The sequence below is a fragment of the Gambusia affinis genome, linkage group LG10 (genome assembly GCF_019740435.1).
Source record: "Gambusia affinis linkage group LG10, SWU_Gaff_1.0, whole genome shotgun sequence".
Classification (NCBI taxonomy): domain Eukaryota; kingdom Metazoa; phylum Chordata; class Actinopteri; order Cyprinodontiformes; family Poeciliidae; genus Gambusia; species Gambusia affinis.
Window position 1 is genome coordinate 24,655,590 of NC_057877.1, and position 22,747 is coordinate 24,678,336.

Here is a 22,747-nt window from a genome sequence, read left to right on the forward strand (position 1 = left end):
GCTTCACAAGGTTTTTTTATTTCATTTTTTGTTGAACATTTGTTATTGCTACCAGTCTTTTTCTGTTCAAAGTGGTTGGAAGAACTTTAAATGTATTCCACAGCAGTGGAAGATGACGGCTGAAGTTTGATGACCGTTTTGTTTTCAACCTTCTGCACTGCAATCTACAATTTTATTGATCAAATTTTAAATATATTTTTTAGATAAAAGATGCGTCTGTATCTCTGTTCACCATTCAAGAATCTCTGTTTATCCTCAAAGTGTTGGTGAAAATATTCTGAATGGACAGAAATCCTTCCTGTCGTGCTTTTTGTTTATGGGAATAACTTAGTATTCACTGGAAAGAATTGAAAGAAACCAAAGTTGAGGTTGCTTTTTAAACTAGACTTTGTCTTTTTTGTTGTTTCACAAATGATCTGTAAAGTGGCAATACTGAAATAAATTGAGCAGTTTGATGAAACAAACAGCACATGCAGTAGAAGACAGACTGTGAGCTTGTTTCTGTTGTTTGGCGTGGTTTTGTGTTGTCAGAAGGGTTCAAGTTAATAAGGAAAATACTTAATAAGATTAGTTATATTTAACTCAAGCAGATTAAAAATGACATATCCAAACATTTTAACAAACTCAACAGAGAGCAAGTTTGTGTGTTGGCAAAAAAAATTCCTTTAGGGGTCATGTTGGGTTAGAAGGAAGAATCGCTGTGGATAATTTTTCACTGTGTTCAATACTTTTTTTCTTTGACAGTAAATTATTTGGAGAAACATCTTGAGTTTTACATTTAATATGTGAGATATTGCAGGTTGAGCAAAATTTTGCAACCAGCCTGAAAGCTGTTTTCAGCAATTTGTGAAAACGTGTCCAATTTTGTAACTCTCTTGTTTTTTTTTTTGTTGTTTAATGCTTTGTACTGCATAATCTGGGGCAGAATATGTATGAATAAGTCTCTATAACATGGCTTTGTGAGTCAGAGGAAGTGAGAGGTAGTATTTCTTTTGCACCGCCGGTGAATTTACGCACACATACATACGCAAGACTCTTCCCCTGATCTTTACAGAATTATGTCACCTTGAGTGGCTTTGGTGCCAGTTTTGCCAGCTTGCGTCATATAGCCAAACAAAGTGGAAATAAAATCAAAGCCTTGCAAAATTTGGCAAACAAGAACATGAAAATGCACTAAAGGGGAAAGAATGGTAAATATTCATGTGAAACATTTATTTCAGGTGAAGTGAAAGCAAACTTTAAAGTTTTCAATTCTAAAAACCTCTTAGCATTTGATGCCTATTAAGATTATTGACTAAGTTATTTACAAGCTTTACAAAACTTTCAATGAAGGTCTCTCTGCAGCAGGAGTGTAGTGTAGGGCACCCACTAGTGGCTGTTGGGTACAACTTCAGCCTGGTGGAAAGGATTCAAGTAAACAATGTACAAAGAATGACTCTGAATACACAATTTTTTTCTAGATTTCATTGTTTATTTTTCAATATTATTTGAAATAGAATTTAAGTCAGAAGTAGTCGATAATTCCACCAAATAGTAGAATAAATAGCTAAACAAAACAGGAAATATGTGATGGTTTAGGACAGATTGGACAATTTAGCTATTTAAAAGTGCCAAAATTTCCCTTAATCTAATTCAGAAGTCCTTTCAATGAGACGCCAGAGAACGTGGCAGAGTGTCCAGAGGTTCAGAATCTCACATCAGGCCTTCCCTAACATCCTGCTATAGTGCAAGCAGAGTAGATCCTCTCAGCCTCGTGTCAGGAGAGACCCCGTGCAGGCCTACCTGTCTGCCTGGCTGCCCTGCACAGCAGCTGTCCGATGAAATCACATCTAAATGCAGGAGCTCAGCTCTGGGTGTCCCCCCTTACCCATCACTCCCGTGCTGGTCAAATTAAAATGCCACAGGCTTCATTCACCTTCCCTGCCTCTGTCATGGCAGCTCTCTGCTGAATCAACCCAGCCACTGTAGGCAGGGACGAAAACCAGGGAGGAATATGGGATTAAAATGCATGGATATTAAACTCAGTTATAAAAGGACGTGTTGAACTTGGAAATTGCACCCAGAGAGCTTCCAATCCCGTCAAAGCTGTGTTTCATGTTCACCACGAAGAAAAAACCCCCACATCTTTACTTTTTTCTTCCACTTAACCTTCCACTAATATGCTGGCATTTCACTTTGCGTCTAATCTATCTACACAATTAGTTTAATTTTATTAAGTAATACTAAAAGAAATTACCATTATGATGCTATTCTTAATTAATTCTAGAGTACGTCTTTAAAATCTGCACGTTACATGTAAGTATCAACTATATTTAAGTGTATAACAGCACACTAATGAATGCACACATTCATTAGTGTGCATTTGTGGCTACTAATGAATGTTTGCAGCCTCTGGCAAAGCCCAGTTCTCTGACACATTGTAGAGAGACACCCCCCTTGCTGTTATTTCTGGTTTTCTTATACATTATGTAGTGAGCTATTATATAAAGGGCTGCCTCCTGTTTTTTTTTTCTTTTTTTCCTTGCAACTACCCCCTCTCTTCTGGTCCTTTCCCTTAGTGGGAGGATAATCTGGAATCCTCTCAGAAAAGCTTTGATCTCCCACTCATGCTCCCCAGTTCGAACAAACAACGTTGGATCTAAAGGCTCCTACAGATCTCTGTTTACAGTTTCCAATTGATTGGTTCTGACATGACAAATGCCATGTTTTCTCTTTAGCAAACCGCTGCAGCCTTCCTCTCTGGGGCTCCACAAATAATAATCTTGACAGAAATTGCCAAAAAATCAAATTCACACCTTGAAATGGAGCACTGGTACTGATGTAAGAGTGGATTCCAGTCAGGTGGCCCCAGCCTTGTACATTGCAGCACCTGCACCAAGGACAGCTCATTGATTCTTTCGGGAAGGCGGGCAGAGAGATTGATCACTGGCAGAAATTGACACATAAGTGGTAAAGAGCCTGGAATTGATGAGGCGGAGGGAGGGAATGGGGCACACTGGATGCGATGTGTGTGGTGTGTCCTCGTGACAGCTCAGCAGCTTCACCGCATGAAGAAAAAGGGAAAGCCTCTTCTGCATTTCTCCCCTTCAGTTTTTCTGTTAAATGAGTAAAAAAAAAAAAAAAAGATGTACTTGTTCTCTTATGCTGTTTCTATGGTCACACACACACTCCTCTCAAAGCCAAAGACATAAAGCCGCATCCGTCCCCAGTTTGGGGACAGACGCAATTATCTGCCATCTCTCTGCTCTTTTTCTTCTTTTCTTATTTTCTCACCTCCTCCGACCAGCTTTCCCACTCCGCTTGTTAAAAATAGCCATCCACAGACACCCTGTTGGCATCCAATATTATTATGGGATGCAGATAATGAACAGGCGTATGAGGTCTATACAATGGCCGCCACACTTGGTTGTCAGGAGACAACAGAGGACTCGAGAAGAGGGGAGTTGAAGAGGAGCAGGCGATAGTGGAGATAATGGCGATTAAAAATACAGTTCACACAGGCTCACATTCCTCAAAACATGGCTCATTGTTTCACTGTAAAGGAGGAGGGTTTGTTTTTACTTCCTAATTACAATCCCCTTCACTGGATGACTTGATATAAGTGGCTTTAAAGAGGGGATTAGAAAGGCTGAAAATTGAAAAGTATGTAAATTATTTTTGGGAGGAAAAAACGTGGAACTCATATCTGCTTCAAAACTTCATACAAGCTGTAATTAGGGCGCCCCCTCTTCCTATTTCTGTCAAATCATATGCTCCGAAAAGAGTGTTGCTATGGCTGGCAGATAGTGAAAGGGGAAAAAAGAGATGGAAAAGGGGAGAAAAAAAACACAGAAAGATAGACAAGCTGGGAAAGGAGGGGGAGAGAGAGCTAAAGGGAGAGCAGCGAGGCGAGACAAATCCAGCGGAGGAACCCCCCCTCCAGTCAGATGAACATCGCTGCCTCTCTCCCTCCTCCTCCTGTCTCCATCGCTGTGTTTTTCCCCTCCTCCCTTCCCTGCTTCCTCTCCATTATTCATCAGTACGCCGAGAGTCCCCAGCTCACGGCTCCAACAGCTGCTGCTGCCTCTTCAGCCCCGTACAGCTGGATCTTCTTGCTGATTTTCCAAACATCTTATCAATCTATTTCCTCCATCTGCAAGCATGGAGATTTGGAACTGGCCCTTTTCTGCTGAGAGGGAGAGCGAGCCATCATAAAGCTGCTCTCTTTGCTGTCGAGAAGAGAAGATAGAGGATTGTTTTTTTTTTTGGTGCCAAAAGAATCCTGCTTGACTTCAGTAAATTTTTTCCCCTATTGGATTACAGTTCTGGCTTTGTGTAGGAACCAAACAACGGGGTCCAAAATGCCTGAAGCCAACTACCTGCTGTCGGTGTCTTGGGGTTACATCAAGGTGTGTGGTGTTTAACTAAGTATCACGCTGGGATACCGCACTCATATTGTCCTAGCTCTCTTCGCTCCTTAGTTATCATATCAATTATTTGCTCTTATTGAAAAAAATTCTCATCAGGTACATTTGTGGAGTTTCATTTTTATTGTTTGGTGGCAGATCTGATAACATTTCCATCTTTTTGGGTAGATGGGCTCAGACAGAATGGTGTTTTGAGGCTCGGGCTCCATCTTGAGCCCTCTGCAGAGCTGTATCTCTGTTTGTATGTATGTGTGTGTGCACGCGCATGCATCAACCTGTCATAAACATCTGCTGCTGCAGTGCCTGGGTCTCCATGTATCATCAACTGCACATATTTTCTTGGTCTCTAATGGCTCCAAATGTAAGGAGAAAATGTGAAAAAGGACATCAGGGACAACTGTTCAAAATTTCCTCTTGCCTGCATTAAAATTCCTCCACACTGACGCAGTCGACTGGCCGGATAGATTCCTGTTAAATGTGAATGTGTTTAATATAACTTGAAATTGGTTCCTGTGGAGTCTTTTAAAGGGGTATTAAAAGCCTCTGGTCCCCTGCTGGTTGCTCAAATGATGGTTGTTTCATAATTAATTCCTGTGTAAATGGAGGGGAAAATACACATTGTTCCCCACTGATTGTAGGCTGTAATTGAATGGCATTCTTGACCTGATTAAATCAAACGTGGGGCTGTTGGATTTTCACAATATCTTGTAATATAATTTTTTGCCAGGTTTCCCCCAATTTGGAAAGTGACGACATTTTCCTCTCTCCCCTTCTTCCCTCCCCTTTTCTCCTGCAGTTTAAGAGAATGTTGAATCGGGAGCTGACGCACCTATCCGAGATGAGTCGGTCTGGGAATCAGGTTTCCGAATTCATCTCCAACACCTTCCTAGGTAAAAATAAAGTAAAAATCACAAGAATAATCTGTATCCAAACTACACTAATAGTTTTTATTAAAGACATTTATTGTGAGTTGTGTAATTACATTTAAATGTGACAAATCTGAAAGTATTAAGTGGTTCATTTTAGTACATTTTCATTTGAACATTTATGGAGGCTTCATTTTGTTTCCCACATGATCAGCTGTGTAAGTGGTTCTGCCTGGCTTCACTGTGGGGGCGTACTAGTGAAAAATACTGCGCCATCAACCTTTCCTCCAATATTTAGAGAACTAGTTAAAATGAATGTGTATATTTTTTAAGGTATTTGGGCAAAACAAAGCTATATACTGGTTTGTTAGTATCTAAAAGAGGTAAACTGGGAGAAAAATAAGAGTTTATTGCTGCATAAATTGGAAATGTTATTGTTTTTGAGACTGCAGCAGAATCAACCAAATGCAAATGAAAACATTCCATAATAGTTTATTCTGCATATATTAAACTTCACAACAACTAGAGTAAGATATAAGAAAATGATTTAAAAGTGCTGTAATATGTGAGGAAAATGGAGGATTCCAGACAAACAAGTGAGGGAGGGAGCAGAGAGCAGACAGAAAAAGGATCTACAGAGGAACCCCCTTCACTAGCAGTGAGATAAGCTCAGCTGATTGGGTGACTCATTCAGATCTTATTGCTTCTCTGTCACTGGGAACACCTTGTTGTCCCTTTACCCACCTGCTGACCTGACAAGGGAGAGGGTGACCGCTTTGACCGATGTACATGGCAGAAGGTAGAAAAATAGAAGGGATGTGCCCACATTAATGACTAAAGTGGCGCAGCTGGCCTGATGTTTCTGCAGTTGACCGGCAGGACCTTTTAATCTGTCCATCCATGAACACTAACGTCATGTCAGCTGTGCACCAATGTTTGCTTTCTGTCATTTTTTTAAAAGCGTATATGCAAAAACAGGGAAATTAGATTTTTATCCAGTGTGATTTGCGCCCCATGATTCTTTTAAAGACCCACCGTAAATCTTTTCAATTTATTGCTGCCCGTCTGCTTTCTTTGTTTATAAAAAACAGTGATGTGAAGCTGAATGCAATTCTCTGGATCAGTTAACATCTTCATTCATTTCTGGCACAAATCCATGGGAGATTTCTGGCTGGCAACAGGCACACTATTCACGTGTGCCCTTTTTTGCCCTCCGTATCCTGCTGCCCACTCAGGCTAATTCCCTTTGACGGGCCAGCAGTAGAACACGCCTAGATTAGGAAAAAAGGAAACAACTATTTAACCTCTTCTCTTAGCGGAAAAGGAATTTAATTTATACCTTCATAGAATTAAAAATAATTTATACCTTTTATTGAATCCATCAAAACTTAAAAACCACGCATCACTTTCGGTCTTAAAACACATCGATCGACTGCCTGGACTTTGATGCACTTTTTTGAATATTAATAAAACAGATGCTCACTACCTCTTTCACAGAATCTACACTGTATTTTTTTCCTATATCATGGGAAAAATGGAGAAGCAAGACTGAAAGTGTATACTTTGTGGACACATTTTGAACCAAATTTTGACATTTAATTGAACAGCAAAGCAATAGGAGAACACTCATGCATGTGAATACAATATGAAGCAGAAATGAATAACAGGCATGCATAAAATCTACTTCACACTTAATGCTTATATGGGTCATGCATCAGTGATGATGATCGCAAGTTGCAATAGATTACAATATGATATTGCGCTTCTCTTCATTTTCCCACACAGAACGTCAGAGATCATTTAATCGCGATTCTAAATTACCAGAGAAGAACTGTGAGAAAGGGAAAGATGCAGAGAAAGTCAGAGACAGCAGTGGATGAGAGGGAGAGTGCTTATTTAAATTACAGCTGGTAATTGAATAATCCTCCACAGGGGAAGGCCGATAGGCCAGCAATGAGCTGAATTGAGGCTTGAAAGACGAGTCCACGGCTTAAACGAATGCCGATGGCAAGTCCTAGCAGGATTTCTATCAATTCCTTTGTGACTGTAGTGAACACAGCTCAAAAAGCATGTACTGGATATTTTCAGTGTTTGGAAATTAATCAAACACTTCTGTGCCTTTTAAGAGCTATTATTTGTACCATTTGTTCATTTTATTAGGAACCAAAATAGAGATGTGCCAGTTTCTTTTTCTGTTAATCGTGTCAATTAAAACAACAATAGCCAATTTGTCATTGAAAACATCAGCTTATGACATTTACTTTGATGCACTTTGTTTTAAGCTAAGTAAAAATCAGACAGAGTTTAAGGATTTGTGGTCCAATCTTGAATTCATACCTTTATCAAAGAATGTCAATAGAAAAAAGGGGAAAACCTGACTGGTGCATCTCTAGACCTACTGCAGTTGAATAAAATAAACCTGGCATGCTACAGGAAGAACTTTGACATGGTTGTTTTTCAATGCGTTATGTGCTGCTTTAGCTGTGCTGAGTCCTGGGTTGGGTGGTTAAATACTGTAAGGTCAGACAAACTGCAGGTGGACAAAGAGGGGCATGAATGAAAAAAGAGTTGAGTAACCTGATGAATGAACAAGTTGCAGGTGTCGGCTGTGCATCTGGATTTGTGGTTGTTTTTTTCTTTTTTCTTTTGCTGAGCAGCCTATGCAGGCCATCTGGAACCTCACACTGCAAAACGAGTCTCCAAATAACACAAGTGGTCCTTTTCTCTGTTTCCTCCCACAGATAAACAGAATGAGGTGGAGATCCCTTCACCGACATCCAAAGCGCGAGAGAAGAAGAAACAGCAAAAACAGCAGCTGATGACGCAGATCAGCGGGGTTAAGAAGGTTTCCCACGGATCGTCACTCTCCAACAGCAGCATATCGCGTTTTGGCGTCAAGACCGATAAAGAAGAGCAACTGTCTAAGGAGCTGGAGGACCTGAACAAATGGGGTCTAAACATCTTCACAGTTTCAGAATACTCCAACAACCGACCTCTGACCTGCATCATGTACGCCATATTCCAAGTAAGGACACACTTCCTTTATTGACACCATTTAATGAAGAATAAATCTATCTTATTGGTAATGTTGCTTTATTTAATCCATAATTTGCTGCTTTTTCAGGAGCGAGATCTGCTAAAGACGTTCAAGATTCCAGCTGATACATTTGTGGCCTACATGATGACACTAGAGGATCATTATCATGCAGATGTGGCTTACCATAACAGTTTGCATGCTGCTGATGTAGCCCAGTCAACGCACATCCTTCTCTCTACTCCCGCCCTGGATGTAAGTCTTTCTGTAAAAACTATGTATTCTGTTTGAAATTGGCCTCATTTTCAGTTTTTCATGCATGCATTTTAGACAGCTCTCCTGTGCTTGTAGAAGGTGGTGTAATGGAGTCAGGTCTGAATGACCTGGTTTTGCAAAATGATTAAGTCCACTGTGCTCCCTACCATGCATAAAGCACACTCAGCACAGATGAGGCAGCTCATAGCAAACTTATAGTTGAATGCCTCCTGTTTGCCTCTTAGCCATGTAACTTTAAGAAATCCTTAAATTCTGTTTTCCTGTCTGGACTAGGCGGTCTTCACAGATCTTGAGATCCTAGCGGCCATCTTTGCTGCAGCAATTCATGATGTTGACCATCCTGGAGTATCAAACCAATTCCTAATCAATACCAGTAAGTTCAAAATAATACACAAACATTATGGTTTCTCTGACTTGATAATAGATAAATTGAAGCAAAGTTTACTCAATAAACAACCAATTTTTTTTCATTGAATATGCAGACTCTGAGCTAGCCCTGATGTACAACGATGAGTCTGTGCTGGAGAACCATCATTTGGCTGTGGGCTTCAAGCTGCTACAGGAAGACAACTGTGACATCTTCCAGAACCTCACAAAGAAGCAGAGACAGTCCCTCCGCAAAATGGTCATTGACATGGTAAGATATTTTTACTTGACTGTTGATGTAGGCAGGTATAAGGTGACAAAGCTGATTGGTGCATTACATTGTTATTGCTAAGCTAACCATCTTTGTCTTGTGTTTTGCAGGTTTTGGCTACTGACATGTCCAAACACATGAGTCTGTTGGCTGATCTGAAAACTATGGTCGAAACCAAGAAAGTGACCAGCTCTGGAGTGCTGCTGCTAGACAATTACACAGACAGGATACAGGTGCATAAAAAAAAGAAATGCATAGCTCCAGATCATACAGACAACTTGAAAGTTCTCCCAACTATGACTTACGTTCCAACATTTTATTTGCTTATTTCTAGGTGCTGCGAAACATGGTACACTGTGCCGATTTGAGCAACCCCACAAAGTCGTTGGAGCTGTACCGTCAGTGGACTGACCGGATAATGGAGGAGTTCTTCCACCAGGGAGACAGAGAGAGGGAGAGAGGGATGGAGATCAGTCCCATGTGTGATAAGCACACAGCCTCTGTGGAGAAGAGCCAGGTATGCTTTCAAAAATAGGAAATCATACAACTACAAACATATTGTGAATCTAGAGAAAAAAACACCCTAACACAATTTTTTTTTCCTATTAGGTGGGTTTTATTGACTACATCGTGCACCCCCTGTGGGAGACCTGGGCCGATTTGGTTCACCCTGATGCTCAGGACATTCTGGACACCTTAGAGGACAACAGAAACTGGTACCAGAGCATGATTCCCCAAAGTCCCTCACCGCCCTTTTACGACCAGGGCACACATGGACACAGTGGAGGCACAGGAGGACAAGGAGGAGGGGAGAAATTTCAATTTGACTTGACATTGGAGGAGGAAGACATGGACGGGATGGAAAAAGACTGTGATGGGGAGGATGAGGAAGAACTAGAGGTGGAGGATAGTCTTGTAAATTCTCGCTCGCCTCCTCCAGACTATTTGGACAGTCAGGCAGAGGAAGAAGATGGCATGATTGAGCCAATGACGGCAATAGAGATTGTGACGCATGAAGCCTCACCCACGGACACATAGGGCTTCCGACAACAGGCTCTCATGGTGGTTTGAAAGTTTTTTGAAAAGAGGGGGAATACCCTCTTGCAGCTGTGCTTTTTAATAAGCCGACAGAAGCAAAGGCTTAGTTTAGGCCCGCACAGGGGCAACTTGCACTTGGGTGTTTGAAGCCAGACACAGATGGACAGTTTTACAGAGGTGGCTTCAGAGTTCTCAGGAATTATTTGCTGCGAACATTTTAGTCTCGATGGACGAGAGAGGAACTTGAAGGATTTCAGCCAGTTTAGAAATTGGCTCATTTTCCTTTCTGGACTGGCATTATATGGACAATGACACTACTGAGAGAAGTTTTGTACCTTAAGAGGTTTTTTTTTCTACAGATATAAGATCTTGAAGTAGCATAGATTAAGATCTACTGATGGAGACACATTTGTATAGCAAGAAGAAGTGTTTACTTATTTCCGTACCATTTGTCAAAGGACTTTTTGTGTGCCTTTTTTACAACTGTCTTTATAATAGTTTTTTATTTATTGAACACACTAGTGTTTGTTTCCTTTATGACAAAAAAGAGAAAAACTGTTTTTGTATGGTAAAGAGCAAAGTCTTCCACATACTGGGCAATAGAGAAATCAAAGCAAATGTTGACAAACAGTTCTTAGACTCATCTACAGTTAATGGGAAAATGTACACCAGAATCACTCAATATGATTTCTATCTGAGCACAGACAGTCTACACATATGTTCAGATATGGTTCATGTTACAAATTTGATAAGTTGCTTTTTGTATCAGTCAATGAATGTCAATATTACACATTAACACATCTCTTTCCATCCTACACCTTTTGTTTTTGCAAACCATTGAGCTTCACTTCTGTTTCTTTCTTTCCATAGCTTCAAATTTTTAGGTATTCTTTCAATTTCTATATCGTTTAAGGAAATATTTTGGTCTAGTTTGATCTTTTATGACATTTTAAGAGTAGATATGCAATCAACGATGAAACAAATGTCTCCTGACATCCAGTTGCTCGGATCAATGGTAAAATAGAAAAATAAGTCGGCCAAGGACAAAATGCACAACAGTGGTGAATCTATTTTTAGCTCCCAGGTATGCTCCTGTCCTAATAATCCTGTTAGCCAAAAGAGGTTCAGAACCCAGATCTGTCTGATGTAACGCTCCCCTGCGTTTCCTGCAATCAGGACCAGACCAGATGATTAAAGCTGCAATTACAGTAGCCTGTCTAAAACACGCTGATGGACAGAATTCACCCTCCAGGCTCTGGCACAATGACCCTGTAAAGCCAGGACAAGTATTCCTTCCTCGTGATAAAAATCTACTCATTGACGTCAGCTGGCTTCCCGGCAGGGTAGTTGAATTCCACGCAATGCAGCAAAGCTTTGGAACTGTGAAGAAACTAGAAATCACCCTGGAAGCTTAAAAATGGTTTGCAGACCTTCCTACATCTGATCATAATGAGTGTCCTAGCTGCATTAATATCCTTACATAACTTTGATATAGGTTTACTGATACTCAAAGGTACTTAGTTTAATTTCCCAAAAGCATGCTTAAGTGGCAATCATTTGAGTGTGGTATGTATGTTTTATATGGGAGTGTGTTGTCTGTGTGTGTTTGGATCAGGCCTTACCATCCCCAAGTCACTCCATAAATTTGATGTTTGTCACTATGAGCTCAAGTTGGTCCTTTTTGCTGTTTATAACAGTGTGTATTTATTCTCTACTTTACGCTTGTAAATAAGAAATACTGGTTTAGTGTAAAATCTATTTTAATTTATATGCACTTGCATTACCTGGAAGTGGTGGTGTCTAATGTGTAGAAGACTCTGGAGTGGAGTCTTTTTTTTATATAAATGTATATTGTTTTTATATAAATATATCTATATATAATTATATCTAAGAATATATTCGCACAAAGTTTCGAGTGCCCAGCAGAGCAGCAGCTAAAGAGGCTTGTTGTTGTCATATAAAACCCTTGAAACTACATTTTTTGTTACATGAAAGCTACATTTGTTTTACATAATTAAAAAGAATATATTGCTAATGATGCACAAACATAAACCAAAACTATTCTTGAATTTAATAAATATAATAAATTCAACAGAGATTCCTATATTTTATTTAGCTTTAAATCAAAGCCTGTTTCTAGTTAATTATCTTGGGTTGGAAGGCTTTTATTTGACATCAGCAATTTGATAACCAAAAGGCCACATGGGGGACATTTTAAACTTTATAGGCTTGGAGATAGGATACATACAAGTTAGCTAAAGAATACTGAAGCATAGGTATTGCTAAGTTCCAGAGTACACACATAGCTTAAGTTTGTCAGATTTGACAGCTTAAATAAACCAGGCAGATGTTTGACTGACAAAGTGTTCGTTTCTTTCTCCACTCAATGCACTTCACCTAAAGTAGAGGACATTATCAGTAGCATGCTGCAATATGCCCAGCACTGATTGTTCTGAGTTGACAACAAATCCTGATCTTATGTAACGGACTGTGCTGATGTGTGAACTCTTCTGACCAAATGTGTTAGCAGTTTTGACAGACAAATTTGTCAGTATTAATGTTATCTATGTTCAAGCTTTTTTGGTCCTAGTTGTGTCCAAATGGTTAGCCAGATTTAGCACTATCTGCATGAGAGATGGATTCTTTTATTTTTTATTGTTCATCTGTTGAAGTCCACCAGTTGTTGGTGGGTTGATAAATGTTTCACACAATGTATGGTATGATATTGTATATTGTGTTTAAAAATAAATCTGAAATACTTTTTTATCAAGTGATTAAAAGCAAAGCATGAATATAACTTTTTTTTCTGTGTTGTGTCCTTCCACTAATACGTCAACATCTGACCTTTCACATAATTGACTCTTGAAAATATCTTAAAGCCTTTAGATTATTGAAAACAGTTTATCATGTTAATGAATAAGTATTAACAGGAACCTGAAGGCCTATGCGCAATAAATTGTGTTTGAATGTCTTAATACATGTAAAATTATTACTCATATGAGTGATTATATTGTAATACATACTTGTATTTTAAATTACATCTACAATAATACATTATTAATTAATTTTAAATAGTGATGAATGTGTTAAATTCTTTTTTTTTTTTTGTTAGCAGAACTACCTGTTTGGGGACCTTGAAAGGAAACTAGATTCAACGGGAAATTATATTTTATTTACAGTAACTGTCTATATTCCATTTTCCTTGACCTTAAACAATGTGCTATAAAAATCAAATCAGTTTTTTTGTTGCCTGGCTTAAGTGATGTGGCTAAACATTTCCCAAATTATTCTTCTGATTAGATGATCTGAACTAAAATATCGAGTTCATTGGATGTCCAGATGGTTTGGGAAAATTTGAGTGACTTCAATTTAAAATTTATTACTGAAAGTTAGGTTGCAGTTATTTCTAATTTAAGAATGGAATATATCTTGCTCATTTTCAATCAATCAGTCAAGTTTATTTGTATAGCAAATTTCAACAAGGCAAAACAAAATACAGTCATAGAAGATTGTATACGGTTGAAACTAAGCATTTTCATGTTTCTTTTTATTGTAAGGGATAACAAGAAAACAGACTTTATTACACTTTATATTACACTCCTTGCAACATTCTCATGAAAAATATAGTATTACAGTTCTGGAATATCTGAGTCATATTTTATTTTAATAACCTTGTCTGTCAAAAAGACGTGAAACTGGACCAGAGGTTCAAGTGTGGTTGAGCTATTTCGCAAAGAAGAATGAGTAGCTTCAGTCTCTGAATGTGCAAGGCTTGTAGATACATACCACCAAGGAATTGATTGTTAATCATTTTTATGCTTTAATTGCAAAGAAAGCTGGTTCAACAAAGTCTTGACTCAATAAGACTGAATGCAGTAAGCTGCATATACACGACATCTGTTTTATATTTTGGTGTTTCTATCGTTTTCTTCATAATTATGTTGTACTTTATGTTCATCTAAAATGCATTAAAGAATTGTGGTTGTAACATAACAAAATGTGACTTGCTTTTTCAGGTATAAATACTTTTTTAAGGCACTTTACATACATGGATATAGAAGCAACATAAATAAATGCCAACCACTGTTGTGAAATACTATTGAAACTATCATTTTAAAAAAAAAGAACTAAACCTGAACCACATGAAAAAAGTACAGCATCCAATTTATGGTTAGTGCTAGAAAATGACACAGAGCTGGTGTTGTTGTGAAGGTGTTTTTATGTGCGCCCTGTGAGCCTTCATTCTCTTTGATGTGGCTCTGTTTGCTGCATATTCAGAGGTTTGGCTCTAATGTGCTGAGATGGGAACACTGTGTGACACAGACTCAACACCACAGCCTACGCACAATCTGACTTGGCTGTCCTGACGTGACATAAGGCCGACAGACAGACACACACATAAACACTGTGCTCATATTTGTATGAGCAGAAATGTTTTTGCACACACATCGACGTACAGCAGATGTCTGCAAGGTCTCTTCTCAACCTAAACATCACAGACACAGTGAGGATGATAATCGAAAGAACAGACACCCTGATGGGAGAATTATTTGTCCAATAAGGAGTGTTGTATCCTTAGACATTTTGGAATAGGGGGTGATTACATAAATCCAAAAGAAAAATGGACAAGTAATAATGAGACTGTAAATTATTACACCATCCAAGTCATATTTGGATGCCAGAAACACAGTCGCTGCTGCCAGTAAGCTATTTGGTACTTGATAGATAGATAGATAGATAGATAGATAGATAGATAGATAGATAGATAGATAGATAGATAGATAGATAGATAGATAGATAGATAGATAGATAGATAGATAGATAGATAGATAGATAGATAGATAGATAGATAGATAGATAGATAGATAGATAGATAGATAGATAGATAGATAGATAGATAGATAGATAGATAGATAGATAGATAGATAGATAGATAGATAGATAGATAGATAGATAGATAGATAGATAGATAGATAGATAGATAGATAGATAGATAGATAGATAGATAGATAGATAGATAGATAGATAGATAGATAGATAGATAGATAGATAGATAGATAGATAGATAGATAGATAGATAGATAGATAGATAGATAGATAGATAGATAGATAGATAGATAGATAGATAGATAGATAGATAGATAGATCTTTATTGTCATTGTCACAAGAACAACGAAATTTAAAAAGTGCCATCAGTCAGTGCATATGCTTAAAAATAACTGTCCCACAATTTACACACAATGTAAGAAATACATAACAAATAACTGATAAAAAAACAACTAATAAATAAGAATAGCCACATTCACACACCCATCATTCATGGTGATTAACTTAACTGGCAGCTACTTACTTACTCTACCAAGTATGGAAAGCATTTACAAAGACAGACTGGTGAAAAATAACATCATCCATGCACTTGGTGCACTTTGCACTTTGCACTTTGTCATCCCACAAGTAATTAAATGTTTAAATGAGTTAGCATAAGCCATTATATTTGGCCTGGTCAAACCCAATTGGTAAAGTGCTTGTGTGGGTAAGAAGGCTGTTCCTTACTTTGTCTGTTGCTATTTACTATGTCTGCTGTTTGTGTCCTGTACCAAGTGCATGTGATTGTGACTGTATTGTAAATCCAATTGCCCCATGAGGACAATAAAGTTATCTAAAGGTACTACAGTTTTATAGCTTGGAACCACATTATTTGCTTAATCATCAAACCTGGATGAGGGGATAATAGGCAGAGTTAAGGGTTTTCCTTTCCTACCTAATTCTGTGTACATGTTAGTATATATCAAGACATTTTGAGATGTACACAGATTTATGTGACTGCTGCTACTTCAGAATCAATATTGGAAATATTTCAATTCACTTACTTACTACTTAAGTAAATCAATAACAAGAAAAAAGTATTTTCAGACATAGATTTAACCCCACTCAGTTCTACACATTGTTACCAACACTGCTGCTTATGGTTAAGCTCCCACTGACCATGCATAACAATATGACCACCAGCAGGTGAAGTGAAAAACACTAGTCATTTCTTCATCATGGCAACAGTCACTGGGCGACAGTGAGGAGGACTCCAGAGGAACAGTGTCCACAAACTTACAGGTCCTGACAATATCCCAGGGAGGAACCTGAAGGACTCTTCAGTCCTCCATCGCTATGGTGAGCTGAATTCTGCAAGACTAAACTAGGCCCCAAATTATTAATTCCAATGTCAGGTTTAGGTGTTAATTTTACTCACGTTTCTTCTTAAGCAAAGTTAAATTTTTGTTTTAGGATTGTCCAACCGGAGTCCTGATTTGAATATGAGAAAGAATCTTTGTAGGAAGCTAAATGTTAGGGTGATGACTAGGAGACCTTCCCACCTCTGACTTGGAAACAGGAAGAAAAGATGGTCAGCTGTTCTAAGTAGTCCATTTTTTAAAATCAATAATCCTTTTATATTGTTTGAGAAATGTTTTTTCATTTACAGTCAGAAACTTTGTGTTTGAATTACGGTAAATTTAAATCTAAATCCTTCAGGGGTGTGAATAATTTTGGGCTTGATTGTACAAATCCAAATTAATTATTTTTGAACTTTGCTGCTACAAAAATCTGCTGGAATATGAAAGACTATTTGGCAATATGATTTCAAGTGTAAAATTATGGCAAGGTTTATTATAAAGCTGCCTTTAAAGTCAATCAAAGCAAAAGACTCCATACAAATTATTTTGTTGATGACTTCCTAACAAAATGTAAATAAAATTAGAATCTGTTAGCGCATCTATACCTTGTGATTTTGAACATTTTGAAAGAGGGTAGACTTTTTTAATACATAATATTGAGCCAGTATTTAACTACATCTAGAAAAATCCTTACAGACCATCAGCAAACTACTGTCAAAGGAAATCTAATATTAGAACTCAATGATAACAGTAAAAAAATAAAATAAAAATCTGTGTATGTTCTGTCCATGAAACATTTATGATTTCATTTTGTTAAAAATGAAAACTTTTGAGGTTGCTCTTACATCAGCTCTGACCTTGCACTAAAGATTTATGAGTAACCCCAGTCATCTGTCGCATCCTTGACTTTAAGTGAGTAGGCTGTTCTCTTTTTTGGAATAGTCAATTTTTTTATTTCCTTCAACCCTCTGGCACACTCCTATTTCCCATTGAGGAAGCCTCTCTCAGTCTTGCTTCTGATTTGATGAAAACTGCTTGCGTACATGTATTACATATGGGACCAGAGGCCTTTCTTGTAACAGTGGAATAGTGATCCATGGGGAAGATCCAGTTATCTAACAAAGCTAAAAACAGATCAAATCATTTCCCAACAGTCTACGTAAATGACACCACTTAACGTTTCCCTGAAGTGGCACAAAGGGAAAGATGAGACATTTGCACCAGGAAAAATAGGAAATGGCTGCTTCAGAGATAATGGGAGCTAGGCTTCATTCTGGAAAATTCCCCAATGTGTCTTCAACTTGTGAATGAATTAAAAAACTAATAAAATAGAAGAAAATGTAGTTTTAATCAATGAGCCCAATCCAAAAATTATATATTTCTTTGTAAGGCTTTTCTATTATTATTTGCAGTAGATTAGACAGGAAATGGACAGAGTGAGAAGGTGGATAGACTTGCAGCAAAGGTCCCCGGAGCTGGAATCCAACCCCTGTACAGCAGAGAATCCATCTGGGATAGTTTACTCAAGTCATACATTTTGAAATGCAATTATATCAAATACTAAGTATGTAAAGTTATGAATTTGAAGAAATAATTAAAATTATATATTTTCACCCTTACTCTGGTGTTTAACAATGTAATATGTAACATTGTTTTAATGGATACCTTCCCAATAAAAATGAATAAATTTTATCTGAATAGAAGGGGGCTGCACAGTGGCGCAGTTAATAGTTGCCTTGTAGCAAGAAGATCCTGGGTTCAATTCCTGGCCTAGGGTCTTTCTGCATGGAGTTTGCATGTTCTCCCTATGCATGCGTGGGTTGTCTGGTTCTCCGGCTTCCTCCCACAGTCCAATTGAACTCTAAATTGTCCTTAGGTGTGGGCATGTGTGTGCGTGCATGGTTGTTTGTCCTGTCTGTCTCTGTGTTGCCCTGCAACAGACTGGCGACCTGTGTGCTAGTTCCTTTTTTGATTAGATCAGTATTGTTCCTGTTTTTCTTTAGCTCAGTCTTTTCTTAGTGATTCTGGTTTAATATGTTTATTTCTTGTCTAGTTATTCTTAGTTACTCTAGTTTATTATGTTTCCTATATTTAGTTTTGCTTAACTGTTAGATTAACTTCCTAGTCCCCTGTACTCTCCCTTGCCCCCTGTACCACTTTCTCTCTATCTTTCTCCTCAGTTTTGCTCTCTCACACCTGCAATCAGTAACCTAATCAGCCCAGGTCCATTGTTTCAACATTATCTCCCCCAGTATTTATACACCTTTTGTCCTCTCACTCCTCTCTGGTTCCTCCTGTTATTTCACTTGTTTCTTCCCTGTGTTCCTTGCTGCTTTTTTGTAGGATTTATGTTTTTTGTTCTGCTCTGGTTCCCTGTGGTTTGTGAGTTTTTCATAATTTATTTCTTTATAAAACAAAACTTGCCACCTATGCCTCTGTGCATTTGGGTCTGCCATCAAACACACATACCATGACAGGTCCAGGTACAAAAATATAAAAAACAAACATAGTTTGCCAGGAGGTTAGTGACGAGAAATAATTTTTTTTCTAGAGTGCCATCTGGTGTTTTTTTTTTTTTTTTTTTGTGAATGGTAATATATAGCGCTTCTCATATTCATCCTTTCAGGATCACAATTACACAATTCACAATTATAACATGAAAACATAATGTATGATCCTTGGGTGTTTGGAATTTTGGTGTTTGTGTTTTAATCAGTACTGTCTTCACTTATGTTAAGAAGATCTTACCATTTTTTATTTATTTCTCAATCGGATTATTGAGAGAAAGGTGTTGCCTTAGTTTATTGTTGGGATCTAGATTTGTTTCTCTATGATTTGTGTGAATCTGTTCCCTTTGTTTTGTAGTTTCTCTTATGTTTTAATTCAGGACCCTGCATTATTAATCTTTTCCTCAGTAACCCTGGTGTCCATCTGCTACACATCTCCTCTGATTAGTTCATCTAGTTCAGCTATCATTTTCTATTTCCACCTGACTATATAAGCTGACTGCTTTCTATTTTTCATTTCTGGACTTATACAGTTGTATGTTAATTAAGCCTCTCCCTCTCAAAGTTTGTTGTTGCTGTTAGGTTTCTGCAGCCAGGAGGGCACAGCTGATTCCTCTGATGAGCAGAGTTTGAAGTTGGGAGGGGAGCTGGCTTCATGACCATTCGGTAGCATGTGTTGCATGAGAATATTGAAGTTTTGGTTAGCCTATTGCTTCTAGAAGTCAAGTAAAATGAGGCCTGGTTCCTAGATGTAGTGTTTTGTCTAAATTGTTGGGAAACTGGTTGTAGTATTTCTCTTCTGGCTTGTGGCTGAGCAGTGTGGTTGTGGAGAAGGAAAGGGAGGTTGAGTGTTTGTTTTGCTTTGTTTTTTTTATGAGCGTATAGTCTGTTGTGTTGCTGTGTGCTGGAGGTTGGTTTTCTTAAACCCTGTTGTTTTGAGCCCTTCTCCAAAACACAGGTTTGACGTGTGGAACGTGACAGGCTGCATATAAACAAAAGCCATGTCCACTACTGCTGATCCGAAATTTGCACAAGAGATTTAGAAACATCCACAGTCCTATTCAGACTAAATAAGTGAGAAGATATTTTAGGATTCCACCAATAAAGATTCAAAGGTGTCTTAAAATTAATCATTAAAAATAAGTGAATATCTTAATCTGCCATAACTCTAATGATGTTCTAAATATTCCAAAGAAACTGAAATTCAGGAAACTAAAATAGTATGTCACAATCCTACTTGATAGGCTATTGACTAACACTTGCAAAAAAGTCAATCCAGGAACGCTATTTATTGTCTTTGATGCCAACTGGCTATAAGGAAGACCAAGGATGTTAGTGTTAACACTATTTCCACTGGGTATACTCAGGCATATTTGTTGTTTGAGCTAATAAAGTAGACAGTCATTAATATTTTACAGAGGTCTCAAATGTTTGCAGATCTGAGCTATTTTCTAGTAATAAAAATTATCCTGGAATCAGAATAAAAGGATTGGCAAAGAGAAGTTCATAACTGTGTTTGTCATAGTGCACAGAGAACTCGCCCTTCATGTTAGTAGGATAAAATGATTAATCTGATATGTATGGTTATTGGTCAGAAACCACAATCAAGCAGCCTAAGCCGCGAAAATATTTATCAGGAACATTCATGACGAGCAACCCACTGGTGAATTTAAGATGCTTATTTTATTGTTATTATTTTTTTAAATAAGCAATTAGAATCTAAGAGTTCAGAAATATGAGATCCATCCAATACTGCTGGGTCTTCATGTTGTCCATGTGGCAACATTCAATCCTGGCCACAGAGGGCTAAATATCTTCTTACAGCAAATTATGTGGCCCCTGGATTTGCGTCACTGTGGTTTTATAACTGGCTGTACGGCCAGCAGGGTCACATACTGCTGCCGCTCTCACAGGAATACACTGTTGAAGTGATGAATGTAGCAAATGGTTTTCTTATTTTAACTAAAAGTAATTGGGTGAACTGGAGAAGATCATTTTAAAAGCAAGATTGTAAATTGCTTTGGACTTGAGTTTGTCTTAGAAAATCAGTTTTGTCAGTTTTATATTTGATTTCATGTGTGTGCTTTTTGTTTGGGTGGTGTGTGATGGGAAATCCACCTAAATGTCCCCACTGGCTCCCCTGAGGAATCATTAACCTCATAAGTAAAGCAAGTAAATATACATGCAGCTATTTATATCACTACAGCCAATTAGTGGAGAGATTATGAAGTGTTCGAGGGTACACAGAAATACCAGTGACAGTCTGTTAGAGAAAAACATCCTTAAGCTCTCATCACAGAGTCCCAGACTGCCACTGATTAGTTGCAATTTGTAGTTTATAAATTAGGAGTTTTTAAGTTTTAATGACTTTAATAAATGGTCCAAGAAAGACATTTCTTTTCTTAATTTTGAAAATATTAAAACTTTTAAAACAAAAACAAGAGTTCATAAGTGTTGGGTCTATTTTAGTTCCTAACCTGCAAGGAATCAACCAGAGACACAAATTGCTTTTCTGCAGAAAAGGGAAGCTGAGCCAGACACGGAGAACCGTCGTCAAACACTGTCTGGGATCAACTCCGTTGGCTCTCAGTCCCCAACTGCCTTTTATTATGATTACAAAGAAAGAGGTTGGCTTTTTCACACAATGGATCAAAGACCTTTACTACAGGATGATCTGGAACCTTCTGTTGACGTGCCCTTACAAGGACACGAGGCTGACCATTACCAATCAGTTTCACAGGAAGCTAATAAAACAATCAGCTAATGACCACAGCAGCTGAAGACGCAAGAATGTGTAAATGTTTCTAGCCTCCAGGCAAACATCCTAAAACAGTTTATGATGTACTACAAAAGAAAGACGTCAAACAAACACACAAAATAATAATATGAAAACATTACCTTAAACTCATAAGTAAATGAACCTAGATTATTTTTTCTAACATTCCCTCCTGTTTTTCATATTATTATTTTGAAGTCCAACACAAACATCAGAAATACATTCCTTACTGGCACATTTTCAATAAGCATCCGACATCGGGGTTTCCTTCAGAGATGGAGGCAACAGGTTGATACTGATACATAACTTTTCCAACAGTTTTAACTATCATTGATTTTGGACATGGGATTATTCAGGCAGTACAAATACAAAACAAGAAAAGAATAAAAATAAGAGACATAAATTTCAACAGCAGATGCCACCCTGGTCCAAATATAAGCTATAAGAAAGAAATTCCTCTCGTGAGGGCACAGCATCCTGAGACATGGCCTGTTACAGGTTTTATAAGGCAGACATTGCTTCATCAATATGGGTTTCATTAGCATCAGAAATATAAGTACAACATTCTCTAGTGTCATCGTCATCAGTGTCAGCATAATCAAACAATGGCTTAAATTAAAAGGGTAAATTTGGGCTTTGTTATTTTCCATCAGGTGAAATTACTCTTTTATCAAAGAACGCAAACTTTGAATGAGACCACATCCACAGGACGCTAGAACAGCTGCAAAACTGCAATGACAAAACAGAAATCAGATTTTCCAAGGACATCATTCATTTGTCCATTTGTGTTTTCAACACAATCTTCAATTCACTCTGTGTCGGAGTGAATTCTCCACCGCTCGTCTCCAACCGTGGCTGCTATCGTCTCAAAATAAAGGTGGAACCGCTTCTCCAAGCAATCGCACGCTTCTTCATAGACAACAGCATTCTGTGTGTAGAAAGCCATGAGCAACTCGTCATGCGAAGCCTCTGCTTGTCCAGTTTTACTCATTTCTGCTCATTAAATGGTGGATGTGGCCCACTCAATTTACGTTTCTATT

The 22,747-nt window shown here is 38.0% G+C and overlaps 1 protein-coding gene across 6 annotated transcripts in view; it reads left to right on the forward strand.

Annotated features, from left to right (window-relative positions):
* pde4ba (phosphodiesterase 4B, cAMP-specific a) overlaps positions 1 to 13,054 on the forward strand; it is a 145,859-nt gene extending 132,805 nt beyond the window's left edge. For 5 of the 6 annotated variants that reach the window (XM_044129991.1, XM_044129992.1, XM_044129993.1 and 2 more), the window contains 8 exons: positions 5,203 to 5,296; positions 8,014 to 8,297; positions 8,397 to 8,561; positions 8,856 to 8,955; positions 9,065 to 9,219; positions 9,330 to 9,452; positions 9,554 to 9,736; positions 9,829 to 13,054. In XM_044129991.1, coding sequence (XP_043985926.1) covers positions 5,203 to 5,296; positions 8,014 to 8,297; positions 8,397 to 8,561; positions 8,856 to 8,955; positions 9,065 to 9,219; positions 9,330 to 9,452; positions 9,554 to 9,736; positions 9,829 to 10,257 — 1,533 coding nt within the window. In that variant the 3' untranslated portion in view covers positions 10,258 to 13,054. Of the gene's footprint in view, positions 1 to 8; positions 4,389 to 5,202; positions 5,297 to 8,013; positions 8,298 to 8,396; positions 8,562 to 8,855; positions 8,956 to 9,064; positions 9,220 to 9,329; positions 9,453 to 9,553; positions 9,737 to 9,828 lie in introns of those variants that run through there. The other variant, XM_044129997.1, reaches the window with a different exon arrangement.
* Positions 13,055 to 22,747: the final 9,693 nt, after the last annotated feature.